Source organism: Cynocephalus volans, chromosome 5, assembly GCF_027409185.1.
Source record: "Cynocephalus volans isolate mCynVol1 chromosome 5, mCynVol1.pri, whole genome shotgun sequence".
Taxonomy (NCBI): domain Eukaryota; kingdom Metazoa; phylum Chordata; class Mammalia; order Dermoptera; family Cynocephalidae; genus Cynocephalus; species Cynocephalus volans.
Window position 1 is genome coordinate 111,449,713 of NC_084464.1, and position 23,124 is coordinate 111,472,836.

A 23,124-nucleotide genomic window follows, 5' to 3' on the forward strand; every position below is an offset into this window, starting at 1 on the left:
ATTTCTCTGTTTTTACTTACAACTGTCTCTCTTCCCAGGATCCACTTATGAGTCCATGGAACTAGGTCAGAGATGAATTAGATGACCACCACCATACTCTACGCAGAATCACTCTTCCTCCCCTCAACCAAGTAAGACTTTGATTTTGAACCAAGCTTTTTGAAGTTTGTATTAGTCTGTTTCTGTTGCTTATAACAGAAATACCTAACTGGGTAATTTGTAAAGGAACAATATTAATTGCTTACAGTTTCTGAGGCTGGGAAGTCCAGAGTCCACGGAACACATCTGGTGAGGGCCTTTTCCTGGTGGTGACTACAGCAACTCAGGGTATTACATGGCAAATATGGCAAGAGCAGAGCGAGAGAGAGAGAGAGAGTGCCTAACCTCCTCACTGGCTCTCCTTTTAAAATTACCAGAACCATGCCCATGACCACCCTCAAACCATCAATGGATTAATCCATTTACTAGGGCTTGGTCTTCATAATCTAATCATCTCTTCAAGGCTCCATCTTTCAATTACTGTAATAGGATTTCCTACCCTCTTAACACTATCACAGTTGGGATTAAGTTTTGGGGGAACATTCAATCCACATATACTTGTTTCATCTTTCTTCAGAGTGAGTTTTCACCCAGGATGTCTAAATTATTTATGTAAATATGCTTATGCACTTGTTTACAACAGTAAACAATAGGACCAGATTGTAAGGGTTAAGCCAAGACCCCAGTTATAATGAGGACCCCTGAGCTCTATGTCATAGCATAATTTGTCTTCTCTCATTTCTTTTGTCTCCTTTCTTTTTCTTCACCTTATTTTCATCCTACTCTGTGTAGGCCCACTTTAATATATGTTTACACGTTTAATTTAAATAAAGTTTAGTCTAATTTTTAATTTATCAGCAATCTTCTGAGTAGTCGTTATTTCATATACACTAAAAACCTCAAATTTGAACCAGTTTTTTAATTGATGTAAAATCCAATTTGTAAAATAATATTATATTGAGTCAGAGGAAGCAGAGTCCTCCCAAGGCCTTCAGTGTATAGCAACTAATGGCAAAATTTCATTCTTTCCATTATTGAAGAAACCCACCCAGAGCTGAAAATTGAATCATATGTCTTGAGTAGCTCCAATGTTCTTAGGAAACCTTCAGCCACCTACTCTCTAAAGATGTACAACCATCTTCGGAACTTATGTTCTTTGGAGCTGTGTGTCCACTTAATAGTGAAGTCACTGTGATTAACTTTGATCTCTTGTTTTTTGAGGGAACAACACCTTAGATAGATGCAGTGTCCCATAAGAAACAAACAGTGTCTGAACAGCAACAACTTGGAAAGATGGAGAAATGATCAGTAAATGGTAGCTGGTGTTAATAACAATAGCAAAATGTGGTTGCCTCCCAAGAATAATTAGCATCAAGTATTTTAGCAAACCCTCTTAGGCTATATAACCTCTAATTTAGACCAATAAGAATGCCCTGAGCTAATTATGGCAATGGCTAAAGTAGAAAATCCTAGAAAGTGAAGTTTGTTCCCTAACCTTCCAGGAAATATAGTCACAGAAGGTGCCTGCCTTTGCCTTGTGAATTGGGAAGGTAGAGAAATCACAGAAATATATAATTTTCAAAAATCAAAATAGGCTAATTTTGTAATGGAATTCTTGGATTTACATTTTAAAACAAGCTTTGTTGCTTAAAATTGTGCTGGTAAGGTTTTTTGTGTGTGTGAATAGTTATTACCTTGTGTCTTCCAATGTGGTTATGAATTAATTTAATTAATTCTGACTAGAAGCTATTAAGTAGAATACATTTCTAAAATACTTAAATTGCAGAAAGGAAAATAAAATGATTTGGAAAAGTTAGACAAAACATTGCCTGCTAAAATGGTTAAAAGGGCTCTTCTACAAAAACAAAACAGAATAACAAAGTAAGACAACTCTAGAGTCTTCAGATTTGGAACCTTTCTAACCTACATGATTAGAATGCTAGTGCATTAAGTGGAGATCTGTCTTATTCAAGGGGTAGATCCAGAAATTTCATATATCCAAAATTACCCTTGAACATCTCTTAGGAAGCTGGTACATTGTAGTCCAACAGTCATTCCTAGAGAATTGGATTATATTGCTGGCTTGTGTTTAAAGGCTGTATTATCTTTTAAGAATACGTACTTTCTCTTTAAACCCTAGAGTCAAACTGTGGAGAGGTGCTCAGACTATGATAGGTCCATAGTACTTACTAGCAACTCAACTAGCAAATACACATCACTCATGTCATGCTTACTCGAGGGTATATGCTTATGGAAAATAAGGCAGAATTGTCCATAGTATTTACATAGTAAATAGTCATTTTTCTTTCTTTTATTGCTGATCTTATTATAGTTGAATTTGTGATAATCAAGTTTATGAAGATACTTTTCCACAGTATGTGATTATGTTGTTATATTATAGTTTCACCTGAATTTTGTATAATATTTTTATCCATCAAATATGAAGGAATGATGCTATACTATATCATTCATTTATTCTCTACAGATAATGGATACTGAATTAATGCATAGTATAGTAGGAAGTTATCTTAAACCTCCAGAAAGAGTGTTTGTTCCATCAATCACCCAACGCGAATCATCTCAGAACTGCCACCCTATGAACTCAGAAGTTATCTCTCCTAAAACGCTTCATAGCCCAAATAGCCAAGGTAATGCTAATATAAAATCTTATGGTACAAAGTATGTTATAGAAACTTATTTTTGTGTAGAAATAATATGATTGTGTATTTAACTAATCTTAAAACTCCTAATTTTGATTCTGTTCTATGACCTTAGACAAATTACTTAACATTTTTTATTTTGGCTTCTTCAGCTATAAGATGAAGATTAATATCACCAACTGGACACATATCACAGGTTTATCATAAAAATATCATTAGAAAATAGAAAATACTGTTTGAAGAATAGAAGATCAGATTTAGAATCCTTTGAAAATAGGTGATTAGAAAGCTAGTAAACTAAGTGGAGTTGTGTCTTATTCAAAGATTCAGAAATTGTGTGTATCCAAAATTATTCTTGAAAATCCTTTAGGAAGTCAGTATATTGGAGTAACTACAAAATACTAATATTACTTTTAAAATATAAACTTAGGAGTATCTTAAAATGGAATTGGGTAAACATTTATGACTCCAGGCATACCTTATGCCATACGAATTACTTTCTAAGATGCTGATTATTACGTTTGTTTTTAATATTCTGTAATAATAGTTGCCATTACTAGCTTTTGTAGTAACCACAAGAAATAATAGTTCAAATCAATGAGCCAGCTACAGGTACCATATAAAGTGCAATAAATATAATTTCTTTGTCTCATTTGTAAAAACCAAATGATAATCTCTAGCAAACATCTTTCTAATTGGATATAAACCATATGAACGTTAACTTACAATATTTGTATTCCACTCATCTCTAGTTTTATAGTTTGAAGTTAAAATTGAATAGAAAGTGTAAAATAGTATTTGAAATTTGTATAACTCTGAACTTATTTGAATCATGAAGATTTAATATAGCTAAACAAAATGTCTCAGTAGTAGATGTGTATTACTTATAATTATATAAATATAACCTATGGTTTACATAATGTCAGATAAATTTATAATTTTTTTCCAATGGAAGAAACTGTGAAAATTCTTAAATTATATTTATTAGCTTTCTCTATCCTAGAAATCACTAAATACTTTATAGATACATTGTTTTCTGCAATATGTGTTTGAGAAAATTTGTCCCCCTTTAGAGTTTTAGTCATTACTTTTCGTATTTATGAGGAGTATACATTTGCTCATACATTTTTTTGGCTCACTAACAGAAATACACTGCTCGTTTTTTTAATGTTACCGTGATTGTAAGTGTTCAAAACCTTTCACTTAAAACATCAAGCAAATTTTTTTTCAACAGCTCTTATTTTAGCCTTAAAAACTCTTCAGGAAAAGATTCATCGTTTAGAGCTAGAGAGAACACAAGCTGAAGATAACTTGAACATTCTTTCCAGAGAAGCAGCACAGTATAAAAAGGCCTTGGAGATTGAAACAAATGAGAGAAATCTGGCACATGAGGAATTGATAAAACAGAAAAAAGGTAAAAAATGCAGTAGTTCTCAGAAATGAGGATTTACCAAAGTTTATAATCCAAAAATAATAAAGCCAGTCTAACCAGATTTAGTCAAATATCTTTGCTTTTGAAGCCTTGAGGCCTTATTCTCAGACATTTTGATATTCATGGGAAATGGATGTAACTTTAATCTTACCTCTATTATGTCTAACTGTTATCCCAATTCATAAATTCTTGAGATTAAAGGAAAAATTAAGTTTTTAGATAAGGTGTGTTTGGAAATTAGAGTATTTTCAGAATAACCAACAAAATCTAGTTTAACTCATAATGTATTTGAAATGTTTTATGTTTTTGGTTAACACTAATTTTTAAAATTTGAAATATAAAGCACCACTAGTAATTAAACAATATAAAAAAAAATAAGAACAAGTGAGAGAATTTTATTTAACTTGAGAGAAAAACAAGGTTAATTAGAGGCAATAGGCAAGTAGGTGGAGGTTTCTGTGGAAATTATGAAAAGGACATCTGGATACAAGGATTTTAGAAATTTAGAATGAAAGTTCATTATATAATTTTACCTCAAAACTTGTGGATTTCTTTTTTCTTGTACCACTACACTTACCCTTATAAACAAGGCTCAAGTTTGTGTTTCAACTTACAAATAGAATGAAAAAATGAGGGGAAAAAATTCTGAGGTAATTGAATAAAAGTGGAGAAAGACTTGAGGAAAATAAAAAGATAAATGATTAGAAATGGGTTGCTTACCCCTGTGGAATTAGCTCTGCTGTCAGAAGTCAAGAGCAGAGGAAGATGAGAGTGGTAGAATGCATATACCTGAGTTTCCTGAAAGAGAAGAAATACGTTGATAAGTAAGAGACTTTACATCCTCTGTTTTTCCACATGGTATTATTTCCCAGGTACAACCAGGATATTTATCATCCCACAAGTCACTGACATCCTGCTCTTTCAGAAGTATGCCCTCTGGGTTTTTAGGGGGCAACAGTGTTAAACCAGGTATATATAATTAATGAGATATTAATAAAATGTATGTTCATAACTCTGGGAGAGTCAGTACTTAGAGCCAAAAGAGGCCTTGAACTTTTAGCTCTTAATTGAATTCACGTAATGCATTTCTTATGATAACCAAATCTCTGATCTATGTGATAACCAACTAATTTACTCATTATTATTTTATCTTTTTCATAGATATAAGTATACAGCTAAGCTCAGCCCAGTCTCGTTGTACTCTTCTAGAGAAGCAATTAGAGTATACGAAGAGAATGGTTCTCAATGTAGAGCGAGAAAAGAATATGATCCTAGAACAACAGGTAAGCATATTTTCTATAAGGAATAATTATATAATCTAATATGTTTTTGAAGAATATTTAATATCATGGGAAAATTTCCCCTTAAGTAAAGTAGAATATAAAGCTGGATATAGACTATTTCCACTTATAGTAACGGCAGACTAGGCCATTTATACCAACCCTTGTGTGGGGGAAAAAAAACCCGAAAAACAAGAAAAATTGAACAGAATAATACAAAAGAAAGAAAAAACGGAAAGGAAAAATACACAAAGCCATTAGAGAACTGACAAGGTGATGAAAAAAAATCACCAATTTAAAATCTGTGTTCAGACTTAAATCCAAAGGGTTCAGCCTAACATTTCTGGTTCATCCCTTCTGAGGGCATTTCTGATTCCAGAAGAGGCAGTGGAGAGAGGCTAAATAATGCCTTTGACAGCCATCCTTTTGGGGCTAAGGAAGTTAAAGTTAAAGTCCAGGGTCTACCAAGAATTGGAATCCTAGTAAATCTTTTGTGCTGAATGCTTTGCAAGAGTGAACAAAAAGGAAAACAACCCAGATTCCAGTCCTGCTTCATATTATCAGGATAGCCTGGAAAACCTCAGTCCCTGAAATTGGACTGAAGTGATCCGAGTAGATCACTAATGTTCCCAGAGACCTCAAATTATTTCTAAAAACAGTCTTCAACACAGTAAGCATCTTTCAGTCAAAGATAACCAAGAAGAAGATAAGACTCTATAAACAAGAAACAGCATATGTAATAGACTATATAAACTCTCTAACAAGTTACCTGCAGCTGGGTAGTGGCTCTACAGAACACTGACTTTAAAATAATTATGCTTGCTACAATCAAGAAAATAAAAGACAGGATCAAAACTTTCAGTAGAGCATTGGAAACCATAAAATGGCAAAACATGTTTGAGAAAGAACTAAATAAAACTTATAGGACTGAAAAAAATATAATAACTGAAATTTAGAACTTAATGGATGGATCTAACAACAGATTAGAAAACAGAATCAGTGAACTGGAAGAAGAAACCCTCCAGATCAGTGAAAGAGGGAAGAGGCATAATTTTAGAGTGAAAAGATCTAACTTATGTTTAATTGGAGTTTTGAAAACAAAGGAGAAGGAGAATGGGGCAGAGGAATATTTGAAGAGATAGGGCTGAGGATTTTCTAAAACTGATTAAAAAATAAAATCACACCACAGACTCAAGAAGCCCCATAAATCTGAAGCAGGACAAATATAAATAAAGCTATACATACATACCTAATAACAAAATAAGTAATAAAACGAAAATGAAATCTTAAAAGCTGCCGGAAAAAAGACAAAAATCCAAAGAGACAACAATTAAAATGATAGCTGACTTCTCAACTGAAAGTACTGAACCTAGAAGACAATGAACTGATAAAGTATTAAAAGAAAATAACTACTAATCTAGAATTCTGTATTTGGGGGAAATATCCTTCAGAAATAAAGATGAAGTAAAGACATTTTAAGCCTCAGAAAATCCTCTAAAGGGAACACTAAAGGACATTATTCAGACAGAAGGAAAATTATCTTCCCTGGAAGGTCAGAGATGTAGGAAGGAGTGAAGAACAATGAAAGTAGTAAATATGTGGATAAATCTAGGTGAATATTTTATAAAACAATAATAATGCTTTACATGGTTTAAATATACATATAAAGGATGAAAATTCATCAGAACAATAGCTTATAAATTAGGAAGGAGTAAATGTAATATAAAGTGTTCTAATATCCTTACATTGTCTTGCAAAAGGGTAAAAGTACCAAATAATACTGTGCATAAATGTATTATCATTTCTCAGTCTGCTTTTAGGATTTTCCCTTTATCACTGGTTTTCAACAATTTGACAATGATGTGCCTAAGTGTGGTTTTCTTTATTCTGCCTGGCATTTTTGAGATTCTTGAATCTGTCAGATGTTTTTTATTAAATTTGGAACATTTTTAGCCATTATATTTCAAGTAATTATTTTGTCCTACCTCCCTCTCCTTTTCTTCTGGGACTCCAATTAAATGTTAGAGTTGGCTGGCTGGTTAGCTCAGTTGGTTAGAGCACAGCCTTATGACACCAAAGTCACAGGTTTAGATCCCCATACTGGCCAGCCACCAAACAAACATAAAAATGTTAGAGTCACTAAGACTTTGTTTATTGGTGGTGGTTTTATTGTTTTTGTTTTAATTAATAGAATTTATCTTTTAAAGTCGTTTTAGGTCTATAGAAAATCGAGCAGATAGTACAGGGTTCCCTGCTCCCTCACAGTTGCCCCTATTGTTAATATCTTGCGTTGGCACAGTAATAAATACCATTACAAAATAGTATGTAGATATGCATATGTATAGGTGTAACTTTCCTTTTCTCTGTGTTCTCTTTATGCTTTATTCCTCTGATAGCTGCTTTTTGAGGTTAGAGAGAGGGTAAGTCAATGAGTACGACTGGTCACCTTGTGAATAACACCTTGTTTATTTAATATAGGTTTTGCTAATGATGGTTTCCTTAGTAAAATTTTCATGTAAAGATGCATATAGGAATTTGCTTTATTGATACTAATATGAGGGTACATCAAAAAGTTTGTAGAACAATAGAATTGAAAGATAATTCAGATATTTCCATCAACTTTTTGAAGTACCCTCATGTAGCACATCTTTTATTGCACGTTATATTTGCTCCTTGAAAGTATTTGGTTTTCTGGTTTTTCGCTTGTAAGCACCTGAAGTATGTACATGTATATACATGTTTCTTTTGACAGACTTATTTTGTGTTTTGAATTGTTAGATATTGTATTATTCTTGATCCACTGGCATCACTTGCCAAGTTCAGAGTTTGTTTTTTTATCCTTTCCAAGGCGCAGCTTCAAAGGGAAAAAGAACAAGATCAGATGAAGCTTCATGCAAAACTTGAAAAGCTTGATGTCTTAGAAAAAGAGTGTTTTAGACTGACAACAACTCAGAAAACTGCTGAAGTAAGATTACACTTGTTTCTTTGAAGTGATCAAGCCAGGAATAAATCTTTAGTGTAAAGTATAATTGGCTTTATATGTGAATGTACAGTAAATCTTAGATTTATGAAACTTCGTTTATTACACTTGTTTCTTTGAAGTGATCAAGCCAGGAATAAATCTTTAGTGTAAAGTATAATTGGCTTTATATGTGAATGTACAGTAAATCTTAGATTTATGAAACTTCGTTTACTACTTTTAGTAATCCAGATATGAATTCCTGCCTGCAGAGATTAAAAGTTAATGTGTTCTGTCACTGCAAGAATGAGCTTGCCTTTTGATGTGAAATTGTAATTTTGACTTTTTCTAAAATAGGACATTTTTATTTGTCAGATAATTTACCTAAAGAATATTGAAAACATAGTCTTTCACCACTTTCAGTCAAGTTAAGCCTATCCTAAGTTTCCTCCCCCTCCTTGTTCCACCCAAATCCTTTTCATATAGGATTTTCTTGAGGTCCTACTTCCCTATGAAGCCTTCTGTGAGTTCTCCAACACTCAGAAAGTTCTCCCTTTGAAATAGTATTTACTGTCCTCCTGTTCTGAACCACACTACAATAAGATGTAATACTTATGTGTATAGGGTCATATAGTGTATACATGTTCCCCGTCAGATCATATTCATTGTTTTGTTGTTTAATTGTTTCATGTTATGTTGCCTTGTTTCCCTAAGTACAATATAAGCTTTTAAGTAACAAGGACCATATATATTTCTAATATGTCTTTTTGCCCCCTTTTTCTTTCAACAAGTGGGCCCTTATCATAAACATATAGTGTTTCAGATCCCCATACCAGCCAGCCACCAAAATAATAAATAAATAAAAAGCACATGATGGACATTTATTGTTATTTATCCATGTTTTGAATGAAACATTGAGACCCAAGGCTATAATAGATCTTGTAGGCCTTTAATACCCTCAAAAGTTTCATCATTGTGGTTTTGTTGCTGGAAGCTAATAAAACCTATGTGTGTTTCCATTCTTTGCTTTTCCTTTCTTCTCCTTGTATATAATAACAGGTAAAAAAACATAGGAAGAAAGCCAAGAAAACTCTTAGCATTTTTTGCCATTCCTTTTTCTTTCTTTCTGCTTTAACTTACCAAACTCTTAAGAGTCAAGACAACTAGGATCCTGTTTGGAAAAGGAACAAAGGATATTTGGCTCTAGTTTTTATATAAGAATACCAGTTTTTTATTCTTTTACAGGACAAGATTAAACATTTAGAGGAAAAACTTAAGGAAGAAGAACATCAGCGTAAGCTATTTCAAGATAAAGCTTCTGAGGTAAATAGAGTACTGTATGGTCTATCATGGAAAACCAGGTGTATTTTATTATACTTTATTTTCATTAACTGAAGCCTATATTCTAGAGTCCAATATCTGCTTCCTAGATTGTTAGTTTTGTTTCTTTTTTGCTATAATAATGAAATTCTCAGTCAGCCAGTATATTCATATATGTGGATGCATTGCCAAGAGGTCTTTCTGACAAATCCATATATTCTCAGTCGAAAGAACTCCTAGGATAGATTGTTTTCAGTTTAATATGTGTGTATGTATGTGTACACACACATATATAATTCATTATCTTATTAACAGAAAATGATTGTAATTACCAATAGACTTAGTGACTTTTATACACACACAGAAATAGTATTTTGGGTTTTTTTTCCTTTCTGAATTGTGAGGCCTTCAAAAAGTTCATGGAAAGATTTGTATTATTTTTTTAAATTCCATTTTCCATGAACTTTTTGAAGTATCCTTGTATTTATAAATTGAGACCTGGATCTCTCCTTATAATGTTTGGGTTTTTTTGTCTGTTTGTTTTTATTTGTTTGTTTTGGCCGCTGACTGGTATGTGCATCCGAACTCCTTGACCTTGGTGTTAAAACACCACACTCTAACCAACTGAGCTAACCAGCCAGCCTACTCATTATGATGTTTTTGAAGAAGCTTTAACAAATCAATTTTATAGGTTTTTTCTTTAATATTATAGCTTCAAACTGGACTTGAAATCAGTAAAATTTTAATGTCTTCAGTTTCAAATCCAAAACACTCCAAAGAAAAGAGGAAATCTTCAAAGGTATGCATATACAACTTTTTCCCAAAAAACACTTTCTTATTTGCTAATATTTATTGACCCTTTTAATACTTATACCTATCCATTTCCAGAAAGGATTTGAAGAGACCTATAATAAAAGACATGCAATAATGCCATGAAATGAGTCAAGTGGGGATGGTATTGAAAATTCCATAAAACCTAGGTTAAAGAAAGTAACAAGAGTTGTGCATAAAACATAGCTCCAAGTCTGCTTGACAACCAAAGCAAAAAATAGCAAATAATGGGCAGTGTAGCTGTCTTTGTGAAATAACAGGAAGTATTTAAACTTTTCTAGAAAGACAAACCTTTTCCTAGTTTTAAACTCTAAGAGAAATGTATTTTGTGATACTTTATAAAAGAGGCACTAAACAATGCCACAAATGCACTAAACAATGCAGTATATGCAGAGAGCAGTTTTACGTAATACATGCACAATAAAAAACTTTTTTTTACAGATCTGTTCAGTTTATAGGTCTGTAAAGTCATTTATATATGGCATTTACTATTATTTGTTTTTTTCTATGCTCATATCCTTCGAATTTGCCTAAAAATAAGGATTGGGGAGTTAGTACTTTATAGAATTACTATTCAATACTCTGGCTGTATTTTTCATAACTTTTTTTCTTTTAAGAATTTTTAAACTGCAGTAGTGAAAAACATTTTCCCAATGGAACTTACTTTGTATATTTTTTTTGCTTATTTCCTTCTTTAAATATTTGTTTTATGTCTTGTTTGTACAGTGAGATCCAAAGTTGAAAATCCAAATAGAAAATCACTATAAATAATTTGCAAGTTGAACAAATATTGGCTTATTTTTATACTTATGTTTTATGGCATCCTTTCTATGATAACTTAGTGGAAATTTTTTTTAAAGTTTGTCTATTCATTGTAAAAATAGTGAAGGTACAGGGAGAAGGTTAAAGAAATGAAGGGGAAAAAAGATAGCTCCTGGAAGAGAAGAGAGTAATTAACAGCAATATCACTTTATAAACACTCTTAGTTCAAATCCCAAGTTCATAGGGTCTGAAAAATAGCAATGAAATAATACTGTCCCTTTAAAGGAACATTAATGTTGCTGAAGCTGGATCAGATTAAGAAGCCTCTGAGAGACCTACTTATCTCTGACACTGTTTCTCCATATCTTGGACATAGTTCATTCAACTCATTCATCTTGATATACGTAGACTGGTATCCCTAGGTGGTAAAGAGATAATAAGATAGGGATTTATGAGAAACAGATAAATATACGAACATAAGACAGAGTGTAATAAAAGCCTAATAAAGGCATAAACAAGTGTTGTGGTACTGTGTAGAGGAAGGAATATGTGAAGGGTGATGCAAGAATCAGCATTAAAAGCAACCTTAGAGAATTAATAAGTATTGACAGACTGAGGTGAGGAGAAATGTATTGCAGTCTGAGGAACTTGTTGGTTTTTCTAGGGACCCAGTAGTGGAAGTTAGATGGGATCATAGTGAGAGTTAAAACTGAAAATACAGCTTGTGATTATGGCTGACCTTCAATGCCGTGTTAAGAACTTGAACTTTTATTCTATAAACAGTTGGGAACCATTGAAGGCTTCTGAAAAGAGTGGGGACATGATTAGAGCTGTAATTCTAGATGGTAACTGACAGCAGTATGATAGTTTTATCACTTGGGTAGATTCATGTAACTGTCACAACAATCAAGTTTCAGAACTATTCCACCACCATAAGTCTCCTTCATGAAATCTCTTTATAGCCACACATACCCCTCCTTGACCCCTGGCAATCTCTAATCTGTTCACCATCTCTGTAGTTTTGTTATTTTAAGAATAAATCTGCTAACACCAAGGTCAAAGATTTGGATCCCCATCCTAGCCTTTTGGGATTGTTTCTTTTCCCCCTGAGATCCAGCCAAGTTGTTTCATGTAGCAATACATTCTTTATTTCTGCGTAGTATTCCACAGTATTGTAGATGTACCACAATCTAACCATTCATCTGTTGAAGGATATTTGGTTATTTACAGTTTTTAGCTATTACAAATAAAGCTGCTGTAAACATTTGCATACAGGTTTTTGTGTAAACGTAAGTTTTTATTTGTCTGGGATAAATGCCCAAGACTGAAATTTTTGGGTGGGTCATATGATAAGTACATTTAGTTTTATAAGAAATTGCTGAACTGTCTTCCAAAGTAGCTGTTCCACTTTGTATTCCCATGAATAATACCTGACTGATTCTGTTTCTCATCCTTGCCAACATTCAGCATTGTCACTTTTTTTAATTCACCATTCTGATAGGTGTACAGTGATATATTTTGTTGTAATCTTAACTCGCATTTCCCTAATAGCTAATGATGTTGAATATTTTTTCATATGTTTGCCATCTGAATGTCTTCTTCAGTGAGATGTCTGTCCATGTCTTTTGCCTGTTTTCAAATTGCATTGTTTACTGTTGAGTTTTGAGAATTCTTTATTTCATAAAAGTCTTGTAAATTAATTTTTTGTTTCCTTGTCAATGTTTAGAAAACTAAATGTTTAAATAGAGGACCACCTCAGCAAATTTATTCAAAGTTTGGAGCACTGCCTTTTGTTGCTGAAAAGGTAAGTGGGAAACAAATGAAGATAGTTTTTCAAAAAAATACTCCTGCTTTACTTTATTGCAAGTGCTACTTAAATGCCATCACTCATTTAAAATTGTTCTCAGCCATTCCTTTTCCCCTTAAGTTTGCCAGTGCAGGCTGTTCTGTGAATGCAAGTATGCAAAGCCTCCTGCAGATGACGCAACATCATGGCTCACGTATTCTTCAGAAACCTGAAGTGACTAAGCCTAGATGTCTCTATAAGCCTACTAGAACAACTTCCCAGTTTAAAGCTGTACCTTCTGACTCGAAAGTGTCCATTTCCATTTGTGACAATTTGTCTGAACTTTTGATGGCAATGCAAGATGAGCTGGACCAAATGAGTGTGTAAGCATTTTTATTCTTTATCAAGAGAAGTAGCAAGATGTTCAGATATCATTTTTTTGTTCTCAGTTTTAAGAACAATACTGCTCATGAATTCTTAAAGGTCTTAGCCATTTGGACAGATTTATTGTCACTGGTTTTTCATTGTATTTATTGGTACTATTTAAATTTTCAACTGCATGTAATTTTTGCTTTCCTAATCTAAGGAGTTTCTGTATTCCCAAGATCTGGACTGACAAATATTATTATCATGCTAACATATAGGGTCTGGTGACCTTAGATTATAACTCACAAAAGCTTTTATGAGAAAGGGTTCTCCTTTTGTTTCCTAGAATCTTCTAGTTAAATGAATGATTTTATTACACAAGTAGGAGTGTAATTCTTTATATTAGACTTTGGCTGGTCTGCATTACAAATTTTGAAGCATCCAAAGTGAGGAAGATTCTGTATGGGATATGTTATATTATGCCCCACATTTAAATATATATTCAACAGAAATTCCATAACTATGTGATTTGGCTGGCCAGCTAATTGAACTAAGACCTCTGTAGAAGATATAACTAGAAATGAAAAAGGCGATATTACAACTGATTCATCTGAAATACAAGGAATCATTCGAGACTACTATAAACAACTATACGCCAACAAATTTGAAAATCTGGAGGAAATGGATAAATTTCTGGACACACACAAGCTCCCAAAACTGAACTGTGAAGACGTAGAAAATTTGAACAGACCAATAACAATAAAGGAGATTGAAGCTGTTATCAGAAGGCTCCCAACAAAGAAAAGCCCAGGACCAGATGGATTCACAGCAGAATTTTACCAAACATTCAAAGAGGAATTGACACCGATTCTTTACAAACTATTCCAAAAGATTGAAACGGACGCAAATCTCCCAAACTCATTCTATGAAGCAAACATCATCCTGATACCAAAACCAGGTAAAGATATAACCAAAAAAGAAAACTACAGGCCGATATCCTTGATGAATATAGATGCAAAAATCCTCACTAAAATACTAGCAAACAGAATACAGCAACACATACGAAAAATTATTCATCACGATCAAGTGGGATTCATCCCAGGGATGCAAGGTTGGTTCAACATACGCAAATCAATAAATGTGATACACCATATTAATAAACTCAAACACAAGGACCATATGATCATCTCTATAGATGCTGAAAAAGCATTTGATAAAGTTCAGCACTCATTCATGACAAAGACCCTCTATAAGTTAGGTATAGAGGGAAAGTATCTCAACATAATTAAAGCCATATATGCCAAACCCACTGCCAATATCATCCTGAATGGGGAAAAGCTGAAAGCTTTTCCTTTAAGAACAGGCACTAGACAAGGATGTCCACTCTCACCACTCCTATTCAACATAGTGTTGGAAGTACTAGCCAGAGCAATCAGAGAAGAGAAGGAAATAAAGGGCATCCAGATTGGAAAAGATGAAGTCAAACTGTCCCTGTTTGCAGATGACATGATCCTATATATCGAACAGCCTAAAACCTCTACAAAAAAACTGTTGGAATTGATAAATGATTTCAGCACAGTAGCAGGATACAAAATCAACACACAAAAATCAGTAGCATTTCTTTTCTCCAATAGTGAACATGCAGAAGGAGAAATCAAGAAAGCCTGCCCATTTACAATAGCCACCAAAAAAATAAAATACTTAGGAATTGAGTTAACCAAGGAGGTGAAAAATCTCTATAATGAGAACTACAAACCACTGCTGAGAGAAATTAGAGAGGATACAAGAAGATGGAAAGATATCCCATGCTCTTGGATTGGAAGAATCAACATAGTGAAAATGTCCATACTACCCAAAGTGATATACAAATTCAATGCAATCCCCATCAAAATTCCAAAGACATTTTTCTCAGAAATGGAAAAAACTATTCAGACATTTATATGGAACAATAAAAGACCACGAATAGCCAAAGCAATGCTCAGCAAAAAAAATAAAGCTGGAGGCATAACACTACCTGACTTTAAGCTATACTACAAAGCTATAATAACCAAAACAGTATGGTACTGGCATAAAAACAGACACACTGACCAATGGAATAGAATAGAGAATCCAGAAATCAACCCTCACACTTACTGCCATCTGATCTTTGACAAAGGCACCAAGCCTATTCACTGGGGAAGGGACTGCCTCTTCAGCAAGTGGTGCTGGGATAACTGGATATCGCTATGCAGGAGAATGAAACTAGATCCATACCTCTCACCATATACTAAAATCAACTCAAAATGGATTAAGGATTTAAATATACACCCTGAGACAATAAAACTTCTTAAAGAAAACATAGGGGAAACACTTCAGGAAATAGGACTGGGCACAGACTTCATGAATACGACCCCAAAAGCACGGGCAACGAAAGGAAAAATAAACAAATGGGATTATATCAAACTAAAAAGCTTCTGCACAGCAAAAGAAACAATTAAAAGAGTTAAAAGACAACCAACAGAGTGGGAGAAAATATTTGCAAAATATACATCTGACAAAGGATTAATATCCAGAATATATAAGGAACTCAAACAACTTTACAAGAAGAAAACAAGCAACCCAATTAAAAAATGGGCAAAAGAGCTAAGTAGGCATTTCTCTAAGGAAGATATCCAAATGGCCAACAGACATATGAAAAAATGCTCAACATCAATCAGCATCCGGGAAATGCAAATCAAAACCACACTGAGATACCATCTAACCCCAGTTAGGATGGCTAAAATCCAAAAGACTATGAACGATAAATGCTGGCGAGGCTGCGGAGAAAAAGGAACTCTCATACATTGTTGGTGGGACTGCAAAATGGTGCAGCCTCTATGGAAAATGGTATGGAGGTTCCTTAAACAATTGCAAATAGATCTACCATACGACCCAGCAATCCCACTGTTGGGAATATACCCAGAGGAATGGAAATCATCAAGTCGAAGGTATACCTGTTCCCCAATGTTCATCGCAGCACTCTTTACAATAGCCAAGAGTTGGAACCAGCCCAAATGCCCATCATCAGATGAGTGGATACGGAAAATGTGGTACATCTACACAATGGAATACTACTCAGCTATAAAAACGAATGAAATACTGCCATTTGCAACAACATGGATGGACCTCGAGAGAATTATATTAAGTGAAACAAGTCAGGCACAGAAAGAGAAATACCACATGTTCTCACTTATTGGTGGGAGCTAAAAATTAATATATAAATTCACACACACACATACACACATACACACACAAACCGGGGGGGGGGGAAGAAGATATAACAACCACAATTATTTGAAGTTGATACAACAAACAAACAGAAAGGACATGGTTGGGGGGGAGGGGGGGAGGGAGAAGGGAGGGAGGTTTTGGTGATGGGGAGCATTAATCAGCTACAATGTATATCGACAAAATAAAATTAAAAAAAATAAAAAAATAAAAAATAAACAGGAAAAAAAAAAAAAAAAAAAAAAAAAAGAAGATATAACTAGTTCTGTTGACAGGATTTCATTGAGTAGGCTAACTCCAAATGCAGGGATTTCTCAGGTAAATACTTCTATAGCTGGAATTTTTTCAAAGATCCTACATCAATAATCCAGAGCTGGAATTGAAGAGAGCCCTTTAAAGCTTCTAGCTAAGGACATCAGAACATTTTATTACATTTAGCTGTGAACATCAACAATTCAGATCTTTTAAGGTTGTTTATCAGCCTAAGTCTAACATATTTCTGAAGGTATCTAATCTCAAATCACAAAAGCCTGATTATATTTACCATAGATTTAATTAGACAAACCTTTGAAGATTAATATTTTGAAGATTGATAGTTTTGAAGATAAATATTTAGCCTTGACTAAAATTTACGAACAGAAAATTGTTTACTTATTGCAAAGACATACATACAGCATAAAGTATAACAGTGCTTGATATTTGCTTTTCTTTCATAGGGAGCACCAAGAACTACTGAAACAAATGAAGGAAACTGAAAGCCATTCAGTCTGTGATGACATAGAATGTGAACTAGAGCATTTAGTCAAGAAAATGGAAATCAAAGGAGAACAAATTTCCAAACTGAAGAAGCATCAAGTCAGTGTAAGAAGGCTTTAGTAAAATATTTTAATAAAAAGATAATATATCTGGATTCAGTGTTATATCTCTGTATGACCTTCCAAATTTGAGGTATGTATGTGTGGTTTAGTGAAAAAATAGACAGGAATCACTTAGGCCTGTTATATAATAGAGCCATCAGTCCCAGTGGAATAACATGGGCTTCCTACATAACTCTCTAAGGTAATATAAAGAAAAATGAGCAAAAAAGTTGAGTTATTTATTCAGAAATGCCTTTGGGATAATTTTGAGGTAGGCTAAATTTGCCTTAGCAGTCCTCCGGACACCTTTTTAGCACTCTTTTTCCTTATTCTTTTCTCATCTAATGCCTTATTGATGCCCCTTATGTCAGCAGGTCTCTAATTCAGTATCATACATAAACCTGGCTCCTCCAGCAGTATGCTGTTGCTTTGTCTCTCACAGATTTATCACCCCTTTTCCCCTGGGTGATGGAGCTGCCAAAGGTTACTCAAAGCCCATCTCTTCCTAGCAGTGAGAAGCCCCGAAAAGGGGTTAATCTCCTAGAACCCTCAAGAGAGAGGCATTCCTTCCATTTGGGAAATTAACCACGAATTGGGGTTCTCTTCCTGCATTTTTCTCCAGACCAGGAAGTTACAGGAAGAGAACATAGGTGAGGCTATAGTTTAACAATATAGGCTGGTAACATTCAGTAAAACAAGCAAAGTGACATTCCATAAGGCAATTTAAGTGATCCACCAACAAAAGCTTGATCTTAGCAAACATTCTCTTCTTACAGCAATTTCCCAGTATATTTATATATCAATCAGTAACTTGTCTGTCTTTGAACCAGCAACCTTGCTGTGTTACAATTCTTTATCTTACAACAGAGACTATAGCCTGGGGAAAATTTCCTGTCCTTTGCAAGGTCAATATTTGAAACTGCAAGGCTTTGGAAAAGCAGGCCCTGTGAAGTACATTTGCTTTATGCATACTCCACAGCACACCAGTCCTAAAAGCACTTTTTCCCCTCTCCCAAAACAAGCTGTGTTATATTCTATTCCCTGGGGTCTTATGCTCAGCTAGCTGTAGTGCATAGGAGAAGGGTGGTGAGGAGAACTCTATACTTGTGTGTGAATGACATAACAATTTTAATATTTTAACAGAAGAGTCATGAATATAATATTTTGTCCCAAGACAGTAACTCCATAGGTTGAACTTTAAGCACTATTACCCTACTAGAGCAGAAGGCAGAAGGAGTCTTTCCAGGAACCCTCCGAGTCACATCATGCAGCTATCTGCTTATGGATATAATCATCACTTATATAAGTTGGTGATATATTAACCTCAAAATAAGTCTCCCCCCCTTTTATAGGAAAGTGATAAAAGATGCAGAATGTTATTGCCTTTATTCTTCTTATGGCCAATAAAGAAAAAAATAAAGAAATGAAACTTTGAAGCAAATATTTTCACTTTTCTAGCTTTTAAGGTTATAGTCAGTAAAAATTTTTGAATGATTGTGTTGGGTTGAACATTATACAACTTGTACACTTTCTTGGAATTGCATGGGAGAAAACTGAAAGGAATAGAAGAATATTTTTAAAATTTAGGCAGTCTGTACATATTATATTTTGGAAAAAAATGATTTATGTTGTATAATAAATATAGCGGTATAAATTTTCAAGCATTTCGTCATGATAAATTTAATATCTGTAATAAACATTGCCTCTTCAGCAAATGGAGAACCAGGTACTTGTCCAGAGTACGGATCATCTCTGCAAATTGGACCTATGCATAAGTGAAGTACACTAAGTAATGGGTTGGACTTTGAAGAAATGTTTTCTGGCTAGTTGATAGATATTATTTTGTTTAATTCTGTCTAATTCACTCTTACTAGAGACTCTTCAAGGAGATAAAGTTGTTCCCTGGGCTTTTTTTTCTTACTGACATTCAGTAGTAATTATAAAATTCAGGAATATGTTTAAGAATACACACACACACGTATGTATTATGTATGTAGTATATTTGACTATAAATTTGATGCTCATTCCTAGTACCAATTCTTTGCTTTGCTATTAATATCACCTGAAAGGTTCTTCTTTCTCCTGTCTGTTCTCTAGTTTTTACCAGTTTCATATCTTCCATACAACCTTTCCCTCAACCTCTCCAGCCCATATTGATCTTGTCCTACTCAGCCCTTTTCAAATACACACTTTTTGTCTTGCTCAAAGTTGTCCCAATTCTCTAGTTGTCCCATATATGCTTTTCTTTCACAAATAAGAGCAATAAGTTCCTCGAAAGCAAGGACTATTGTAGTCATTATATTTTTACCTGATTAGCACCGTGATATGCATGTAACAGGTTTTCAATAAATAAAAACTTACTGAATTTAACTTTTTATTTAGTGTAATCTTTAAACCATCAATCTAATCCATCTATTTGAGGGTATATTTTTAATATTTTTTTGACTAAAATCTTAGATTTTTTTTCTCTCCAGGTTCGTAAACTGCAGCAAAAAGTTCAAAACTCAAAGATGAGTGAAGCTTCAGGTATTCGGCAAGAAGATAACAACCCTAAAGGATCAAAGAACATAAAAAATAGCCCCAGAAAATGTTTGAGTGAAACTAACCCTTTTCAGAAAAACAGCGACTTTCGTCCAATACAAGTTCATAATCTTCAAGTGAAATTGAGAAGAGATGATATCATGTGGGAACAGTAACATGATAGCAAAACTGTCACCTTAAATGAACTTTATCAGTGAGATCTTGAATTGTCAAAGTGGTTTTAATTTAATATACCTTTGTGAAATTTTGAATTATGTTTCTAGCCTCTATAAAACATGAAGAAGTTGTAGTATTTTTAGCTAATGCCTAATGACATACTAAAAGCCCCAAATAATAAATGGTTGCTTTTTTGTTTTTCTTATTGACTGAAGTCCCTAACCTCATTATGTTTTAGAAACACTGTTCACTTTGCAGTTATCTTAAGCTAAATCTAGGAAATTGTACTGGATTGACAGTATTCAAAATTGGGTTATTTATTTTGTGTGTGTGGGCGGCTGGCTGGTGTAGAGATCCAAACCCTTGACCTTGGCACTATCAGCACTGCACTGTAACCAAGTGAAATAACCAGCCAGCCCCAATATTGGGTTAAATCTGAGACACAAGTACCATTCCACTTTTTCATTTAGTAAGCTTGTATCCTTGAGAGCCAACGTTAAATAAACAGTATGGAAATGTCTTTTAACTTTCCTGGTGCTTCCTGTGTTGTTTTAAAGCTATGAAATATTTTTCTTTCTTGTAAAGGGAAAAGCTTAATAGTTCTTCGATTTTGTGAAGAAGGCTTTAACCTAAGTTTTATGTGGCAATTTACATATAAGAACCCAGAGTTACTTAATATTTAAAAGACAGTAACTCAACTGCAGAAGCTTTCCTCTGCTATTTCCATTCTCTTTTACATATCTAGTTTTTATTTTTTAACACCAGTGATCTATTTTATCTTACTCCTTTGTAACTTTTGCTGACTTTTTTATTTGCATTGTATATAATGTTCATCAGTATAAACTGAGAACATCAATTTCTAGGACCCACGAAAGTGGCATATTTTTTATAAGAAAGTATGGGAAGATGAAGTTGGGCATTTCATTACCTCATCTACCAAAAATTCTGGGAAGTACGGTACTTTAAAAATATTTTTTTAAATACGTGAAGTCATAATAGGTTTCTTTGTGTATGCAAGCTTTGTAATAAATGTACACGCTGTTGGTTGATCTTTCCAGAAGCCTATAGGGCAACTAGAGAACTGGAGTCATCAATTGAAGTAGAAATGGAGGACAGAGAGAAAAGGTGTAATAAAAGGGAGGAAATCAGAATATAGGGTAGTAGGTAAAGAGATAGTGATTCCAAAGGGACAGAGTTGGAGGGTACATTTTCACCAAATTCTCTGAATCCAAAGCAAGGGAGAGAGAGTTCAAGCTATAGGTGTGAAAGAATTTTTAGGTCAACATCCTGGGTAGCTAAGGAAAGCAATTTTTTAGACAGTCTTTCTGTTGTCCTAGGAAATTCCCAAAAAGTGTGTGTTGGAGAAAGCAGGTAATTGTGGACCTTCTAGGGAGAAGGAAAACTGTGATTCATTCTAATGCTAAGAAGGGATATCATGTCAGAAGACCTTTCCGTATCTGGGAGTGGGGAAGTGACTGAAAATGAGCAGATTGGTACTTGGAATTGTCCTTGAAAGTAATTAACAGCAGAAATCAGAGCTTCTCTCTTCCTGATTTAGATAGTACATGCGCCTTTTGCCAGCTTTCACTCCCCTTCCACCATCAGCTTCTCAGCCCTGGAGATGTTCCCACAAGGTGTTTCATCTAAACTCAGTTTTATCACCTTACTTATTTTTCTGCTTTGCTCTTCCTCTTCAAGAATATGAGTTCTATAGTTTAATCTTAGCAAAAAACCCACCAGGACCATAATACATACCTCTGTTCCTGTGCTTTTGTTTTCTATGCACTTAAGATAGCAGAATATATTTGGTTTATCAGTAAAGTCATTACTTGTGAAAATTTATTGCTAAAAGAAATTACCACAAAAAAATGTAGAAGTAAGAATGCTTGAATATTTCAATTAAGAATTGAGAATTTTCTCACAAAATTAGTGTAGTACAGTAGAAAAAACACAAGACTTCAGAGTTAGGAGACTTGGACTGACTCCACCATTTAGTAGCTCGGACAAGTCAAATAACTTTTTGCGTTTCTCATCTGTAAAGATGGAATTATACTAATACCTCCCTCACAGGGTTGTTGTGAGGAATAAATGAAATACCATGTGAAAGCACCCAGCAGAAGGGTTTGTACTTACTAAAAACTTAATAAATGTTTTTTGAATCAGAATGGAAAAAAAAAAAATTGTAGAACACAAGTTTGCATGGGTTAAAGCCTAAAAACAAAAGCCTAAAGCCTAAATATATTCTTAGTAACATGGGAATATTATAATTTGTTTTTCTTTTTCTATGTGCCTTGAGGGAAATCATTTTGGCTGTTTCCTAGCCAGGTGTCTAAGTGGGAGGGGGTAAAGAATACAGTCCTGCAGTGATGCAAAATAGGTAATCACACACAGCAACTTGGAGTCTGTTTTGGTTGTTGAGGTGACATTTGTTACTGACAGACAATGAAGAATGGTGTCTTGTTGCTCCATCACGGCTACTGAACTAAAAATGCATCTCTGCTCACAGACTGCCTGCTTGCCAGGGCCTTTGACTGAGGGGGTGGAGCAAAAGATTTCTTTTCTGGATGGGGGGCGGTCTATGGTCAGTGTACAAGAGTTGCTATAGCAACCCCACAGCTGTGCTCTGCGTAGCGGAAACTTGGTATGATTTCATGGATTTTGTTCGCTTAAGTGAAAAACAGTTGTTTTTTATTTAATTAGAAATTGAAAAAATGGAATTGAAACTTTCTTGCCAAGGCAGGTCTCCACTTTGATGACACTATGAAACCAGAAAGTTGCAGTGTTTGAAGCAGCAGGTATTGTGAATATTCTGATACTGGAAATGGGAATTGTAATCTTGAATTAACTGTAATTGGCTGTGTCCAACCCAGACATTTTTATTAGCTTGTA

At 34.1% G+C, this 23,124-nt stretch overlaps 1 protein-coding gene across 6 annotated transcripts in view; it reads left to right on the plus strand.

Moving 5' to 3' along the window:
* The window catches only part of CEP57L1 (centrosomal protein 57 like 1), a 65,312-nt gene extending 44,577 nt beyond the window's left edge, over positions 1 to 20,735 (plus strand). For 4 of the 6 annotated variants that reach the window (XM_063097061.1, XM_063097059.1, XM_063097062.1 and 1 more), the window contains exons 2-12: positions 39 to 131; positions 2,525 to 2,687; positions 3,934 to 4,113; positions 5,293 to 5,414; positions 8,260 to 8,376; positions 9,616 to 9,693; positions 10,403 to 10,489; positions 13,010 to 13,087; positions 13,211 to 13,452; positions 17,398 to 17,542; positions 20,013 to 20,735. In XM_063097061.1, the coding sequence (XP_062953131.1) occupies positions 2,528 to 2,687; positions 3,934 to 4,113; positions 5,293 to 5,414; positions 8,260 to 8,376; positions 9,616 to 9,693; positions 10,403 to 10,489; positions 13,010 to 13,087; positions 13,211 to 13,452; positions 17,398 to 17,542; positions 20,013 to 20,234 (1,431 nt within the window). In that variant the 5' untranslated portion in view covers positions 39 to 131; positions 2,525 to 2,527 and the 3' untranslated portion in view covers positions 20,235 to 20,735. Of the gene's footprint in view, positions 1 to 38; positions 132 to 2,524; positions 2,688 to 3,933; positions 4,114 to 5,292; positions 5,415 to 8,259; positions 8,377 to 9,615; positions 9,694 to 10,402; positions 10,490 to 13,009; positions 13,088 to 13,210; positions 13,453 to 17,397; positions 17,543 to 20,012 lie in introns of those variants that run through there. The other 2 variants (XM_063097063.1, XM_063097064.1) reach the window with 2 other exon arrangements.
* The last annotated feature ends 2,389 nt before the right edge of the window (positions 20,736 to 23,124 follow it).